General features: G+C 43.0%; 2 protein-coding genes across 2 annotated transcripts in view; one reads left to right on the top strand and one right to left on the bottom strand.

Moving 5' to 3' along the window:
- Window positions 1-163: 163 nt before the first annotated feature.
- On the top strand, window positions 164-8331 carry asxl1 (ASXL transcriptional regulator 1; the record flags this gene model as incomplete). Its single annotated transcript, XM_005948017.3, is given in 5 exon segments — window positions 164-330; window positions 1098-1194; window positions 3808-3913; window positions 4120-5089; window positions 5243-8331. Coding segments are annotated over 5 exon segments (3956 nt in total), but the record flags the coding sequence as incomplete, so codon positions are not given.
- A 2685-nt stretch (window positions 8332-11016) lies between these two features.
- LOC102313346 (myelin transcription factor 1) overlaps window positions 11017-17518 on the bottom strand; it is a gene marked incomplete at its 5' end in the record, with an annotated part of 43513 nt that continues 37011 nt past the window's right edge. Inside the window, 4 exon segments of the mRNA XM_014329459.2 lie at window positions 11017-12121; window positions 12539-12682; window positions 16927-17030; window positions 17330-17421. Of these exon segments, the coding sequence (XP_014184945.1) occupies window positions 11978-12121; window positions 12539-12682; window positions 16927-17030; window positions 17330-17421 (484 nt within the window).

The following is a 17518-nucleotide window of genomic DNA, read 5'->3' as shown; positions in this document are numbered from 1 at the left end:
CTAAACCGGCTTCCTGAAATAGGGCCCAGGGCTGGTACCTGGAAGCTTGTACTAAGAAAGGTGTTTATGAGCACTGCATGACTTTGTTGCTTTGCAGCTGAACTACAGCATCTGTCTACATCATCTTGAGTTAAAAGTTTTCTGGGGGGTTTGTCATGAATAGGTCCCATGAAGCGGAGTCGGGGAGGGGTGGATGTAGACTTTGAAACGCCAGGCTCCATCCTGGTCAACACCAACATCAGAGCTCTCATCAATACGCGGACATTCTTAGCTTTCCCGGTACACTCACAACAGCAGCTGCTGCAGCTGCTGCCTGAGGTGGACCGACAAGTAAGCGGTCTTTCTATTCTTTATTCCAGTTTATGTTTACTGTAATATTATATGTGCCAATATCTAGCACAGGGCAAATGAGAAACGAATTAAACTGATATTTTTAACACTTACTGCAGGGAGGAAGAAAAAAAGAGAGTTTTGAGCTTGTAGATTTTTGATGTACAGCAGTAATTTCAGTAGTGCGCAGCGGTGTGCCTGCTCTGCTACAGACTTTTTGTATTCTTGGAATAATGAAATTTTAAAATCAAAATCAAATCAAAATTTATTTATATAGCACATATTAAAACAACAGTGTTGACCATAGTGCTTCACAGTCAATAAAAACATGAGACAGTTAAAACAAACAATAGAAGAGGACAACAAACAATAGGTAACAACGCAACAAGCTAAAACAGCCAACTAGACAGAATCAAAAGCCAAAGTAAAAAAAAAAAAAGTTTTAAGACGTAATTTAAAAGGCTGGATAGACTCGGCAGTGCGAATATGAACGGGGAGGTTATTCCAGAGTCTGGGTGCCACGGATGCAAAGGCCCGATCGCCTCTCGACTTCATTCGAGTCCTAGGTTGTGCTAGGAGCCTATGGTTGGATGATCTAAGTGCCCTGTTGGGATTGTATGAATGGAGTAATGAAATTTTAAATTCCTTCTACAGTTATTTTATATGTGTACTTAAACGTTTTTAGTGTTGTACTTAGGGCACCAAACACTCAACTATGTACTCATCACTTGACTTGTTGTCTCACGTCATTTTGTCTCTGGTTGTAGATTGGACCTGATGGCATGGCCAGACTGAGCAGTTCAGCTCTTAACAATGAATTTTTTACCCACGCCTCCCAGAGCTGGAAAGAGAGGCTGGGTGATGGTAAGTTTCTGGTCATTCATAGACAGATTGCCATGCTTTACTGACTTCATCACTGTTCTTCAATAGGGTTTGACATAATCAATGGCCCAATGCCCCAGAGCCAGTAAAACAAGATTGTTAGGCAAGTTGTTTGGCCATCTGCTGTTTGCTCCAGTGGCCGTGTTTCCACCTATTGCAATTCCACAACTTCCTGTCTAAAAGGAATCCTCACTCACACGTAGTTTCTTCTTCAATTTAGTATGAAATAAAAAGAGACTTCTTAGTGACTGTGAGAACAGGATAAAAGATCTTCAATGAATTTATTTCAATATAGTTTTCAGACTGTAAAAATGTATTTAGGAAATCATGCAAAACGTTTTTAACCCAAGCAGCATCTATTTATCTGAATGAAAAAGGTTTATAGCACTGAAGATGATTTTATCATAGTTGCAATTTGTGGTGCAGCATCTCTTCTGACACAGCAAGCTCAAAAACGACAGCACAAAGATCATGAACCTAGGTGGAGTGAAGGAAACATTTTTCTTTTTCAATGGTGTTTAGTAGAGCAGGGCGATATGACCAAAAATATTTATCACGATATACATTTGAAAATTTGCGATAACGATATAACTGACACTAGACAAAATACTTTACAACTCCACAACTTTATTAGTGGAAAAAAACCAAACAAACATCAATGTATTTTCACTTAAATAAGCAGGTGTTTTATGTGAATTAAAGTTATATAAAAATTTAACAGTGCAAATGCAAATTCCTTGCTCAGTTTAACCAAAAGGCATTTCCAGTGGAAATTGGCCAACATATCCTCAGCATAACCATGCATAATATCCACAAAACTTAAAAAGAGGTTATACACACACAATACGGTAATATTATGTTGAAGCACAGTACGGATCACTCCGCCAGGCTCCTGACTACGATAGCCCTAATGCTCCGACAATCCATCAAGCGGTGCGGCTTCGTAGCTTAGCAAAGTCGTACTAAAACATTTGACAGATTTTCAAGTGCCGTGTACATAAAATCATTTCGAGGTCAGTAAACACAACCAGAGTTCATACATAAGGCACACGGGATTATAAGGGGCACTGTCGATTTTCAGAAAAATGAAAGGATTGATTTTAAATGTGCCGTATTTTCCAAAAAACATGGTAATAACGATGGCCCGCTAGCATGCTCTACCAAAAATAGTGCTTTGTTGTGTATCTGACGGACGAAAGCCAAACCAGTTCCACACCACTGAAGTTGCAGCATTTTTACAAACCAATTCTGGTTCATCTGTTTCATTCAACGATCTGCTTTCGCCGCCATGCTTTTTCCGACATGTGCGTATGAAAACAAAGGCACTGCGCATGCGCATTTTACCCATATTCTATTGCGATATTTCATTTTTCTATCGTTGCCCAAAATTATACCGGTATTACCGTGAATGGTATGATATGGCCCAGCCCTAGTGTTTAGTACTGTAATTACAGTCATACTCGTACTCGTCAAAGCCAGCACAAGTCTATTATCAAACCGCCTGTGCACATGTTGACCCTTACAAATTCAGTCAATAAAGCTTTCAAATAAATTTAGAAGTTTGCTCTCCTACAAAGAAATGAAAAGTTCTTGATTTATATGGAAGCTGTAATCGAGAGAGACACAATATGAATCAAAAATCCAGAAAGAGAACATTATATATAAGTTAGAAACTGATTTGCATGTCACTGATTGAAAGAAGTATTTGACTACAATTTTACCTACAACCCCAGCCAGAATTCTGGTTCACACAGATTGGGGGTATGCTCAATTACAGATACTCCCGATCACAACTCATGATGTATATAAATTTCCTCCATTCCAAACTTCTCCACCACCATGGCCAAGACCAAAAAGCTGTCAAAGGATGTCAGGGACAAGACTGTAAACCTGCACATGGCTGGAATGGACTATAAGATCATCAGAAGGCTTGGTGAGAAGGTGGCAACTGTTGATGAGATTATTTGGAAATGGAAAAAGTACAAAATGGCCATCAGTTGCCCTGGGATGAGAACTGTACATGGATTGACTCTTCATATAGTACTTTTTTTTTCTCCTTACTGTACCTGAGCACTGAAATTGCTTTATACAACATACCTCATTCACCCGTTCATAAAATACTTTTTCTGTGCCTGAGCATTTTGGATCTAACATTCACACACTTTCTTATTTCACTGAAGGCATGCAAATCAGTTGGTGTTTGGTTCATATTCTGTCTCTCTCCATTTAAATGAAACTACCATAAAAATTAGAGACTGTTCATTTCTACAGACATGAGCAAACTTACAAATTCAGCGGGGGATCAGATCATTATTTCCCCCACCGTGTGAATATACAAAATTAGAGATAGAAAATTAAACTACCTAGCAGTTTATACGGTATTTAAATGCCCGTGAAAATCTGCAAATCACTTTTCACTAATTGAGGCCATTTTATGTGCATAAAAATTCCCTCAAGCATGACTTTAGTGAATAGGTCTATTGAGGTTTATGGTTTTAAAAAAAAAAAGTTGAGATTTTCTGAAGCATTCCTATGACTACTAACACCTTTTTGACTAAAAATGCTAAATCCTTGACATGTGTTTGATCTGTTTAGGTGAGTTCACCCATGAGATGCAAGTGCGTTTCCGACAGGAAATGGAGAAAGAGAAGAAGGTAGAGGTGTGGAAGGAGAAGTTTTTTGAAGAGTATCATGGGCAAAAGTAAGAGCCAAATCATTTCATCTAAATTTAATGTATTGTTCACGTTTCAGTATTATTGCTAGACATGTAGTATCCTTTTAACTGAAAATGTTTATATTTCTGCCCATACTGTTACATGTAATTGAGACATCAGCCTACAATAGCTTACATGTCATGTTCAGTCTGGTATTCACTGAGTGCTAAATTGTGTTGCTGTGTACTTGTAGGTCTGGCCTAACACAAGAAGAGTCACTAAAGCTTACCATGAGTGAAGCCAGCGAAGTTGCAGCTAGTGTGCTAGACAGTGATGTGACTGTGGTGGCAACCGGTGCCCCCAAAAGACGCAGCGTAGGTCGGCGGAGGCGAGATGGTAGGATGAGGAGACGTACGCGAGCTGACCTGCGCCGGAGGGCTCGCAGAACCATCTGCAAGACCACTCCATCCCTGCAGTCTGCAGAAGCAGCTGAGGCCAATGCAGCTGTGGATATTTCAGCAGTTTCTGTTGGCTCTCCCATGTCCGAAAACACAGTGGTTCAGGGAGAGGTAGTGCTGCAGACCGACTGTGGGGTGGAGCTCCCAGATGAGAGTGGTTTTACAGAGCCAAAGCCTTCTCCCATTCCAGAGCCAGTCACATTGCCACCCCCCACACCTGTTCCAACTCCCAGCCCCAGCCCCAGCCCAGCTTCAACCAGCGCTAATGAAGAGCATGAAGTCGCTGCTCGCTTGCTCCCCGAAGAGAGTGCACCTGTGTTGGCTTCCACCACTTCTCCATCCTCGTCCTCGTCCTCCTCTTCTTCATCTGCCTCTTCACCTGTTTCTTCACCATCTTCACCTTCTGATAGACAGGGGACATTTGTTGGAGTCCTGGACTCTTCTTCATCCTCCTCAGCCTCCTCAAGTGCTGCAGTTGCTGCAGATCCCCTGGACGATACCGCTTCTGTGATCACCTCCATCACAGGAGGAACTGCCACCAGCAGCCGTGAGAGCAGCCCATCTGTTAGTCCAGCTGCCACCCCTCTGCCCAGCACCCAGCTGAAAGAACAGAAGAGAAGGCCAGATGAGACTGAAGCCTTTTCTAGCTTCCCCGAAAAGAGGCCACGGCTTGACGACCGTCAGTCCTTTCGTACCACAATTGACAGTGTGTGTTCAGAAAAGCCGCAGCCGACAACAGAAGAACCCAAGGTGCCACCTATCCGGGTAAGTGTTAGTGAAATAATCCAGAAAGGTCCAGGATTACTTTCTGTCACACACAGTTCTTGGTGCACAAAGACAAGTAGTCTGTATAGATGAATGGATAGCTGCTTGTTATCAGATAAATTTTGACTTGCTGTCCCTGTGTTTGTTTCTCAGATTCAACTGTCCAGAATCAAACCTCCCTGGGTCAAAGGGCACCCCACCTACCAGATCTGTCCCCGGATCGTGCCGCCCGGCGAAGGCTCGCGCCGGTCGGGGACAGGGGGTGCGCGCACATTGGCGGACATCAAAGCCCGTGCACAACAAGCCCGTGCCCAGCGCGAGGCCGCTGCTGCTGTTGCAGCCTCTGCCGACGGGACAAGCCAGGCCAGGGTCAGGCTGCGGCCTGGTGCTGGGCTACCGGATAGCAGCAATGGAAGACGATCGCGAGAGCATCCAGGACCTATCGAGCCCGGAGGAGGAGGAGGAGGTGGAGAAGAAGAAAGTGAAAATGGAAATGAAACAAGGGGAAGTAGTGGGATGGAAGAGCAGGGATCGTCTTCAGGCACTAATTCGTCTGGAACACAACTACAGCTTCTTAATGTAGAGCCTACATCTGAGCCTTCCCCTTCATTGTCCACTACCTCAACCTCCATGTCCTTGGAGCCCCCACAGACGCCAAGTCCTCAGCAAGCAGAACCAGTTGGGGGGGCAGATGGAGAGTTAATTGAAGCAACCACAGCTAGTATCCAGAGCTCCTCCAACGGACTCACAGATGGGGCTGCCTCACTTTCTTCAGAGCCTGATGTGTCTGAGTCACCAGCAATGCAGTCTGCCAGAGAAAGCCAGGTAGTTGAAACTGGTGGCAGTGCCCCTACAGAGAGCGCAACTGTTGGTTGTGACAAACCTTCATTAGCACAAACCTCTATCCCAGATTCCCTTCCGAGGTTTGGGGCTCAGGGTGTGGATGTTATTCAGACGCTGGCCAGTTCTTGTCATGCCAAGGACCAGGAGCAAGGGAAGGAGGCTGGATTGGGTAGTGTTATCCAGCATGGTTCTCACCATGTTGACCCCCAGGAGGCATTCTCCCGTACAGCCACTGAGAGACAGCGATCAGATGGATCTTCACCCCAACATGTGGATTCCTCTAGTGCTGAGAAAGATGAGGCTGGCACATATAGCGACTCAACAGAAACCGCTTCAGACTGTGAGAATGAAAGCCAGGAGGAAGAGCAGCAGCCTGGCCACGAATGGTGTCCTCAATTGAACACTCAGAGAAATGGCCAGCTGGTGATTTGTAGCCCTCCTCAGAAACAACAACTGGTCATCCAGACCCACATGACTAGCCGCCACGGCCAGACCGTCATTCAGCCTTGCTTCCCCAGCAGCATGACTCAGCCACAACACAGCCGTATCCATTCACAAGACTCTAATGCTCTGTCTGCACCCCTGCCACAAGGGCTAAGGGACACAACTGTTGTTAAAACTGAGTCTGGAGATGACTGTAGAGACTCCAGACTGAGCTCTGAAGAGGAGTGTCGTGGAGCTTTAAAGTCTCCTGCCACTCACTCAAATGCTGCATCTGCCTCCAAAAGACTGGCCAGTTCAGTCAGACTTGTGTCCAGTGTGGAGGCCAACAACCCTTTGGTCACTCAGTTACTTCAGGGCAGCCTGCCTCTGGAAAAAGTTCTACCCTTACACTCTGCCAACAGACTGGAGATTAGCAGATTACCAGGAACCCTGCCCAGGCCACCAGCAGCAAGAACCCCAGGGACTCGTAACAGGCCTGAGGTTTCAGCCAAATCTTCAAGCCCAGAGCTGACTACTCCAGTCCAGATCCATAAGTCCCCAACATCCCGCCCAGTTTCCTGTCTGATGGAAGCCCCAGCTGTACCGCAGTATCAGTCCTCCCAGGCCCCTGGAGCTGTTCCAGTCATCACCCCTCTGCCACCCTCCTCCAGCGGTTTATTGTCCTCCAGAGGTAAGCAAGACCTCATGCCTGGGTCTGCTGTGGAGTCTGCAGTTATCAAAGAGTCTCATGGTCAGCAGCCTTCCCAGGGAGCCACTCCAGACAGGCCTCAGTCAGCCCATCGGACCATGTGCAATGGACCCTCTCCTCCTCACGCAGACCCCTGCCCAACAGAGGTGATACCTTGTATTAAGATTAACTGGCGTCCCCCACAATCTCAGCTTCCTCACTCTCTGCAACAACCCCCGTCTCCTGCACCTACTGTAAAGAACGAAGTTGGTGCACGACCCTCTTGTCAAGCTATTGCCAAATCCTCACTCAGTGTACCCAAAAAGGAACCTGGGAACTCTGTCGATGGCTATCTAAGCGGCGGGGCAATAGAAGGACTCATCAACATGGAGTTTACTTTGGCCAGGATGGCAAAGAAAGATCACAGCAAAGCTCCCTACTCCTCTGGCTCTCCCTCTTCTTCCTGTTCTCCCTCACCCTCCGCTCCCTCCCTTCCCTTCCATCTTTATGGGAAGCTCCCCAAGCAGGGTGGAGGAGTTGGAGGGGTAAGCTACACAGCCAATGTTTCAGTGATGGACAACAGCAGTTTCTCCCGGAGCATGGCAGACAGTGTGCTGCAGCTGCACCCCCGCTTGGGTCCCAGCCAGACTACCCTCAGCATTCAGGCCTTTACTGACAGTACGGCAGAGGAAGTGGCACTCAAGTGCTCGTGCCGCCTCAAAGCCATGATCATGTGCCAAGGCTGTGGTGCCTTCTGCCATGATGATTGCATCGGGCCCTCCAAACTCTGTGTGTCATGTCTGGTGGTCAGATAGTATGCTGAAGTTTCAGTGCACTGTAGAACTGCTGTTTGTATAGTGTGAGCAGCAGGGCCGCAGCTTTCAGAGTGTTGCCAGAAACCTAAGTATGGTAGAGAACACAGGAGAAGCCAGATGGTCAACATTTGCCTTGTAAAATATGACTGGTCTGTATTGTTGCAGATTTCCTGTTTTTGTTTGAGCTGTACTGATTATTATTGTTGTTATTGTTGTTGTTATTATTATTATTATTATTATTAATTATTATTATTATTATCATTATTATTATTGTGCATTGGGGCATGATTGATTGTAAATTGTGCCTTTTTTTTTCTCCTCAAAAACATTTACCTCATCTTATCTTGCTCCACCTGTTATCATTTGGTGACCATCATTTTTTTTGGTCCCGTTTGTCAGTTAACGGGGAATTACTGTTGTCTCTGCGCAAAGAAGTATTTTTTTAACCATTAAAATGAGTAAATGACATTGTATCACCAGTTTGTTTTTTTGACTCATTTTATGATTCCGTTGAGTTCTAGTTTGTAGTTACAGTTAATTACCAAGAACAAATAAAGTGAACGTTATGTGCTGTTAAAATTTGAATCCTTGATAACTTTCAGAGTTTTTACCAGCAATGGGGACTGTGTTAAAATACTGCACCTGCCACGTGGCAGGAGCAGCACAGGACTGGCTGGAAGAACACAATGATTTCAGGGTATCCACAGGATATGCCGGAACAAGCCAGAGACCGGATGCAACCAACTGCACCCTAAGGATCTGCTGCCAGCATGAAATGGGACCCTGTGCCTTGAAGTGTCAGAGCTGATTGGTGATATGAGACAGAATTTGTATTCATTTTTGTATTTTTTTTTTTCGCGTTAAAATAAATTGTAGGCACAGAAACTGATAAATCAGTCAGACTGTACCAGTATAAACAGCTATACACACATTTCAGTAGCTAAAGGATAACCAAGGAGTCTGCTTCATACTCCAGAGTTGGTGATGGGTTTCTACACCGTTCTGTGCTGGGATCTGTATAATGTACTTTCTGCACTGTACATGGCCCCTAAGGTAGTGTTATTAGAAATGTTATGAGAGAACAGTGCATATGTTTTCTTTGCTATGCACATTATCCACACAATCCTGGACACTTATTCAAGGCATCTTTCAAAGTCAAAGACCTGGAAGCATTATATCTAATGAAACAGACTATAGCATGTAGTTAAGGCTACAGTAGGTGACCCTGAATCCTCCCGTAATTGTGCTGTGGCTGCTGGGGTTTCCCATCATGTACTGAGTGTTTCTTCTTCACTCACCATGTCTTTGTACACCACTCTGCATTGAATTATTAGTTATTATTAATCTCTGGCTCTCTTTCAGTGTGTGTCTTTGTCCTGTCTTCCGTCCTGCACTCCCTACCAGTCACAGCAAATGGTTGCCCCTCCCTGAGCCTGGTTCTCTAAAAGTTTTTTTCCTGTTTAAAGGGGAGTTTTTTCATCGCACTGTTGACAAGTGCTTTCTTACAGGGGGCCGTTTGATTGTTTTCTCTAGTATTGTTATTGTAAGGTCTCTATCTTACAATATGAAGCACCGCAAGGCAACTGTTGTTGTGATTTGGTGCTATATAAATAAAATTTATATCAGATGGAACTGTATGTTTGATTTGGATTTTATTCCAGATAGTGTTCCTGATGCAATTTACCTGAGGATTGGGACCACTAGCTTGTGATCGCATGGGGTCAGGTTTTTGTATCTAGAATAAAATTTAAAGTCCTTCTTTCGTAGGATATGATGAAACCTGATATCTTAAAGACCTTTTAGTACTGTATTACCCCGACAGAGCACTTGCTTCCTCAAATTTCTAAAAGTAGAATGTGAGGCAGAACCTTCAGCTACCAGGCTCCCAGTTTGGTTTTGGCTGAAACCCTCGCTACTTTGAAAGTCACTTGGTTATGCACAGGCACTGTGGTGGACTTTCCTTGTTGCGCTGAACATTTCTTCTCCTTTCACCTCTATTTAATCCTGATGGTTATATATGTCACTGCCACACGTCATTAATGTTTGTCTCCTCTCTCCCCTTGTGTTTTGGTCTTGCATCTCTTTCCATTTGTTTTTCTCTTAACCCACCAAAGTAGTGACAGGCTGCCCCTCTTTGAGTCTGGTTCTGCAGAAAGTCTGTTCATGTTCAAATAAAACAACAACAGAAAACAGTTATTCCTTCCCATTGTTACAAAGTGCTGCTCATGGAAGTTTTTCCGATTGTTGGGGTATCTCTCTTATATTGTATATAGTATAAAGCACCTTGAGGTGACGGTTGTTGTGAAGTGATAATGTATGAATAAAAATAAACTGAACTGAATACAAGAGAATATTGGAAGTATACTAGAATTAGTCAAGGAGCTTGGAAAGAAAAGTGTCTGGACTTTTAAGTTGCTTGAAGACGTTTCACCTCTCGTCCAAGAAGCTTCTTCAGTTCTAGGGTCAAATGGTGGAGAGTCCCAGATTTAAGCCCTATGGGAGTGTCCCCAAGAGGCTCATGGACCCCCTTATTGATCCTCTACCTAATCAGACGAGAGATAGATGGCAAACTGTGTTGTAAGCTGCCCCCTCTTCAAAGGTGGTTGTTCACAGTGGACATAGATGGCTTCTTTCACACCACCTGTTTTCTCTGTCCAAAATATGAACATTGGCATTCTTGAAAGAGTGGCCTTTGTCCTTTAGATGCAGATGGACTGCCAAGTCTTGTCCCATCAAGGTGGCTCTTCTATGTTGTGTCATGCATTTATGAAATGGATGTTTGGCCTCTCCAATGTAGAGGTCTGAGCGTTCTTCGCTATAGAGGATCAATAGGGGGTCCATGTCCCTCTTGGGGTACACTCCCATAGAGCTTAAATCTGAGACTCCACCATTTGACCTTAGAACTGAAGAAGCTTCTTGGATGAGAGCTGAAACATCTTCAAGCAAGTAAAAAGTCCAGACGCTTTTCTTTCAAAGTTCCTTAGAGTACAATGACTTGGATGACTGAGAACCTTCACAGACATATACTAGAATTACACAAAACCTTGACCACACAGTCAGTTCTAACACTGATTGTGGTTTTCCAGAACCTTTAAGAGGTTTTAGCAGTAAAAGACTGTTTTACTGCTAAAAGACCTGGAAGCATACACTCAGTCCAGTCCATATTCATTTTGGGTTGACCTTTATTTCAAGAGCAAACATAAAGACTAATCCATACACAGCCATCATTAACACATAGACAGTACAAAATAAATATTCACCATCACTTTGTTCATCATTACCAGATAAATACTGAAATATGTGCAGCTCAATTTTCCCAGTGTATTGCAATGTACTCAAAATAGCTTGTGGAAAAAAGAAAACTCATATAAACAGAAGCACAAAAGATTTTTTAGAAAATTATTAAAAAACTTTCTGTTACAAAATATTTGCACTTAAAAAGATCCCAGTGTTTTAAATAAATAATAAGATATATAAAACAATTCATAGTTGATATCTTAAAATATTTCCTCTTTGTTAAGCGGTGCAGAGGAAATGACTCCCTTCTCTTAGTTTCCGGTTAAAATCTTCTCAGGTAGCACTTTGAAATAAAATAAAATCAATAATGAATAATAAATAGTCAACATAAAAATATTACCGCAGACATGAATAAATAAGTTATTAAACCAACATTTGCAGTCGACTTAAATAGATACACAGCAATAGTAACAATGAATCTACAAACTAGTCCTGGAAGTGCAACATCACTATGCTCATATAGAATACTATCAACATTACTGAGTGGAGATGGGAAATGTTCACTAACTAAGAATCTGCTCAGCTCAGGCGGGATACTGCACTCCTTTGTTCTGTTCTCTCTGTGCCTGTCTGTGTATACCTTGAGGTGCCGTTGCTTATGGCAACAGTTTGCTTTCAGTGTGCCTTGACACGCTTTACATCCACACATCTGTTCACGCTCACACCTTTATAAAGCAACATGCAAACAGGAAACAAATGCAAAGAACAGAGGACAAAACTCCAATGAGAAAAACTCATGACACAGAGTATCTAAAGGGTTTGGAAAAAAAAGATTGGTGGCGTCACCGTGATGCCCTGCCACTTGTCATCCTCCAGTTTCTCTTACACCTCGATGCCCTTTACTGCCTGATTGATGGACTCTAGCAGAGCCCGGTTCTCGGGGTTCTGGTAGCAGTCTTTGTTGGTAAACATGTGGGTCAGGGTGTCCACATAGCTGTCAAAGTTCTGCTCTGATATTGGCTCCTGCTAAAGACACGCACGTCAAGAGAATAAAAAGGTGTAACACCCAAAACAGTGCTAGTACACAATACTACTCACATGTTTTATCTCTTAAATGTATGCTATCATTAGTTTTCTTTGAGAGAGACACTTGCATGGGGTTTAAGTTATCAGCTGCTTTAGGCTGACTGTTCTGTTGTACTATGAAGCTATGCTGTAAAAAACATTCATCGCACAGGGTTGCTTACTGACAAACATTTGATTTGGGTAAAAATGCTAATTTGGAAAAAATGAAAGAAAGGCTATTTGATCTTACTCTATAAATCTTTTCAGACTACAGTCTTCAAGGGGTTGAACCCAAGTTGAATTTCAAGTGAAATGTTTAAAGCTGCTGAAATGAGGAAGATGCTCAGGTCTCTTTTCTTAAAAAGCAGTAATGCTTACCATGGTAGGCAGGCTGATGTTGGCTAGGCTCCGGATCAAAGCCTGACTAAGGCCAGATAGCTCCAGGAACAAGGCCTCATTCCTTTCTTCTATCTGTTTATTCTCCTCCTCCATGCTCTTCAGGTTCTTCTCCATAGAAGAAATCTAAAGCAGAGAAGGATGCAACACATTCTTGAAGTAGCACCACCAACAGCTCGACAACTACAAACCCAATTCCAAAACTACTGGGATGCTTGTAAAATAGAAATGAAAACAGAATGTAATGACTGGCATAAACCCATATGTTATTCACAGCATATTCATAGCTTCTTTGTTGGTTGAATGGATGGAAATGTGTTTACAGACAGTGAAACTGGGTCCGCTGCCATAGACCGGCGAGTCTGGAAGTCATTCTTGCGAATGCCTGTTTTGTGGGTGCCGGGAAAAGCGGTGTTCAAAGACATTTTTCTGGTGCTCAGTGTGAGCTGTGACAGCGTTTGAAATGCAGTTTTCTTGAAATTATGCAAGGACCTCCCCATGGTTCTCTCATCCAATTATTTTCAACTCCTGTCACCCAATCAAAGAAGAAGTAGTGCAGACAACACAAATTCATCACCTGCTAAGTGACTGCTTATGTTTATCTGTTCTGTGCCAATCCTTGTCACAGTTTTTACTTGTATACTAATCCCACTATGCATTTTGATGTCTTTAAAGCATAATCAAGCAAACAAACGACAGAATGCTCTGGTGATCTTAACTTTTATCAAAATACAGTTTTGCTCCATTTAAAGTAATGCCACTGTATAATAACCCTCAATTTTAATAATATTATTAACAGCGCCTCAAGAATATTTTTGCCCTTTCAACATGCATGTGTAAAAACCTGATATGCAGTTTGGAATTAGACCTTTATGTATATATATATATGTACTCACATGTTAACTAAACAAAAAAGTTTGAATTTAGAGATGCCATGTGTTTGTTTGGACGTTTTCTGAACTATGATGTCAATAAGTAATTTAAAGAACAGAAAATGGGGTGGCTGTAGCTCAGGAGGGAGAGCAGGCCATCTGCTGATCGGAAGGTTGGTGTTTTGATCCCTGGCTCCCCTTACTCTGCACGCCAAATATCCTTGGGCAAGATATCAACCCCAAGTTGCTCTAATTAAAATTGCATTCATCGGAGCGAGAATGTGTGTGAATGGTAGTTAGTAAGCATGCTTGTGTAAATGGGTGTGAATGGGTGAATGTGTCATGTTGTATAAAGCGCTTTGAGTAAAGCGCTATGTAAGAATCAGTCCATGTAACATTTACTATTAAACTGGAGATGCCCTTCTCAGTGTTATCAGAGTACTCTGGAAGTCTTACATGAATTTAGAACTTAATACCAGAGGGTGTGACATAACAGCATTGTATGTCACATAACTAGCAGACCTGTAATGTCCTGAAGTTATAAAAAGAAATAATCCACGTACCTTGGTTGTGGCTTCTTTCTGATACCTGTAGATACAAATCGGCTACAGTGTGTATTATCGTGACAAAAGTATAACACACTCTATGCTCCAATGTGATGTGGTGGAGGAATACAAATACCTGGACACCCATATACACAACAGAGTGAACTAGTGTAGTATTCAGCTCATTCACCAACATTACTCATAAACCAAAATAGGACAGAAGTAACAACGCAGGCTTTGGTAAATGTACCTCTCGGAAAAAGTCTTGACAAGGTCTTGATAAGGCAAGACATTCCATTGTTTTCCCAACGGTCATATAAGTGAATTCTGCATGGATTCATTAAAAACAAACAAACAAAGCCTTGTCAAGATTTCAAGGTTGGCAGTGTAGTGGACATTAGCAAAACTGTATTTTGATAAAAGTTAAGGTCTCCAAAGCATTCTGTCGCTTGTTTGCTTGATTATGCTTTAAAGACATCAAAATGCATAGTGGGATTAGTATACAAGTAAAAACTGTGACAAGGATTGGCACAGAACAGATAAACATACTGTAAGAAATCACTTGGTAGCAAGGTGATGAATTAGGGTGGTCTGCACTTCTTCTTTGACTTTGTGACAGGAGTTGAAAATAATTGGATGAGCGAGCCATGGGAGGGCCCTGCAACCTTCTGCATTTTAAACGGCGTCATAGCTGGCACTGAGTACTGGGGGAAAAAAAAATTTTTTTCTGTCCCCGAGAGTCCTGAAGTGAATGGCACTGTTTCTGAGCCATGGCACGGGCGCCAGGACAGGAGTGCTGGGAGTGAGTGCAGCCAGGACACCTGAAGTGGGAGTGTCTGCTGACTGAGGTGTGACAGGTGTTCCGCATCACTGGGGCTCCGGCACCCTCCCCGGTCCCTGAGGGACATACAGCATCCTCGTAAGGAGTCAAGTCTTTATTGAGTGAGTTGTGACACTCGCACAGAGGAGTGTCTTTGCGTCCACTGCCATAAATGGAGGTCCCGTTTGAGCTTGTTGGCATGGATCTGGCCATTTCACTGGATGCAGTTATCACTTTGTCTTAGTTCTAGTGGTTTATGCAACGTGATACCCAGAAGTAGTGCCACTGCGCACTGCAAAGAGAGTGGTGCAGGTGCTGCTTTTTTAGGTCATTTCAGTCTGTAAAATCCATGATTTGTAAGTTCATTCATGAGAATGAACATAGTTGGGATCGCTGGTTAGACCCTCTGTTGATTGTAGGCCTCCATGGAATTTTCTCCCTTCGAGTTACTGTTCTGCAGGAAGCTACAGGGCTGCTCAACCTAATCAAATAAAACTGGGAGGAAGGTCTGAGTCCCGCTAAAAATCCAATCCATTTTTATTATTATTATTATTATAAAAACGACATTCAGTATGTCCTGGACTTGTGAGCAAAGCTGCATACTTTGGCGTGATCATTTTGAGAGAATTTGCACCAGGCCCAGGAGCGGCAGCAGTGCCAGTACAACAGACAGGCTAGACTTTGGCAAATTTTCACCTGGAGATAAAGTGCTTGTTTTGCTTCCTTCTTCTCGCTTGAAATTACTCGCCAAGTGGCAAGGACCCTTCATGGTCACACGGCGAGTGGGGGACATTGACTATAAAGTGATACGGTCGAACAGGGGAGGTGCCACTCAAACTTGTCACCTCAACCTCCTTAAAGCGTGAAGAGAGGCTGAAACTGATTCTTTGGTGAGCCTGGTAGAAGAGAGAGATGAGTTGGAGCTGGAGGTACCAAATTCCACCATTCCCGCCTCCCTCCATTGTGATAACCATCTCACATAGTCCCAGAAAATGGATGTTGCAGCATTGCAACAGTGTTTTGCAGATTGTTCTCCCTGCTGCCTAGCTGTATGACTCTCATAGAGCACCATTTTGAAACACAGCCTGGCGTGATGGTGCATTTACAGCCCTACAGGTTGCCTGAACATAAGCGACAAATTGTTCAGAAAGAATTGGCTGAAATGCTGAAAATGGGAGTGACAGAACAGTTGCACAGTGCTTGTTGTAGGCCCATAGTTCTGGTTGTGAAGAAAGATGGGTCTATACGGTTCTGTGTCTATTACTGCAAGGGGAACAAAGTGTCATGGCTTGATGCCTACCCCATGTCCTGGGTCGACGAGCTCCTGGACTGCTTAGGCAGGCCAGTGTTATTTTTCATGACACTGGATTTAACCAAGGGGTACTGGCAGATTCCCTTGTCTGCAGAATCCAAGGAAAAGACAGTATTCTCCACTCCGTACAGTTTGTACCAATTCATCACACTTCTGTTCGGCTTGTTCAGAGCTCCGGACACAGTACTGTGGTAACACCTGGGCGAACGGAAAGCATTATGTGTGCCAGAAACGTTAAATAAAAACTAACCAAACAGTTACAGAATGCTGTGTGGGTAAGAGTCTTTCACATATAGATGACATATTGAAAGATTTGCAATTTTACACAGAGGAACATTATTCTGGAATTGTTTCATAATTGAAAACAGATTTTTGCACAAGGTGACACTCTGTCTCTAAGATGCTCTGATTACACACAGTCATGCTACCAACCTGTGGCCAACTATTCAAATTAAGTGCAAAATGTTCCTGCAGCTGTTCTTTTTTTTTTTTTTTTTTTAGTAATAATTGCTTTTCCAGCCTTTACATAGTAAAATGTCTCAGCTTAAACATCTGATATGCTTTCTGTGTTCGGGTCTGTAAAATTTGCAGAGATTCACAATTTTTTAATGTTTTACACGGTGGCTCAACTTTTTAAGAACTTGGACTGTATAAATTATGATGTTTCCTTGGTTGTTATGGAGTTGAATGTTTTACCAGTGTTGGTAGCTGCGTAGGAAGACTGACCAATACACCATATGTGGGTGTAATGTCACATGGCAATATCTGGAATAGAACATGGGGTCCTGCTGGCTGTGCAGTGACTGAAAAGCTGCACTCACCTGAGTGTGCAGGTTTATCATGTCGGCCTCCATCTCTGAGTTGGACTCATTCAGCTCGTTGATTTCCTTATTGAGCTGCTTGATATCTTCATCATTGTCCAGCACTGAACAAGATCAGAAATTCACTATTAGCAAAATGAATGTGAAGACACCTAATAGTCCTGCTTTGGTAGCCTGTTATTTGGATTACACTCAGCATTTAAACTATCTGATTGTAATCTGATTGTTGGGGTTTTCTCTCTGTTATAATAGTGGTTTTACAATATAAAGTACCTTGGGGCAACTGTTGTTTTGCTTTAGTGCTATATAAATAAAATGTAACTCTCATTGGGAAGTATAGGAGCAAAAACAAATGTAACACAGGCATAATTTTGAGCAGAGAGGAAACATCACGGTTTCTTACCATCACTGGCTCTGAACTTTGCAGTGATATACTCATCTCCAGGGAACTTGGCTCTTTTCTTGTTGGCTGATGCTCTGGGACAACCTGACAGACTGAGAGAAGCAGCTGATGAGGATCAAGAGCTCTTACATTCTCACACAAGGCTGAAATAGTGGACACATGGATAAGAAGGGACACACACACACACAC

Source organism: Haplochromis burtoni, unplaced genomic scaffold, assembly GCF_018398535.1.
Source record: "Haplochromis burtoni strain Fernald_Lab_line unplaced genomic scaffold, NCSU_Asbu1 Contig_566, whole genome shotgun sequence".
Classification (NCBI taxonomy): Eukaryota; Metazoa; Chordata; class Actinopteri; order Cichliformes; family Cichlidae; genus Haplochromis; species Haplochromis burtoni.
Note: the sequence above shows the minus strand (reverse complement) of the source record. Positions and strands in the feature narration are given on the sequence as shown.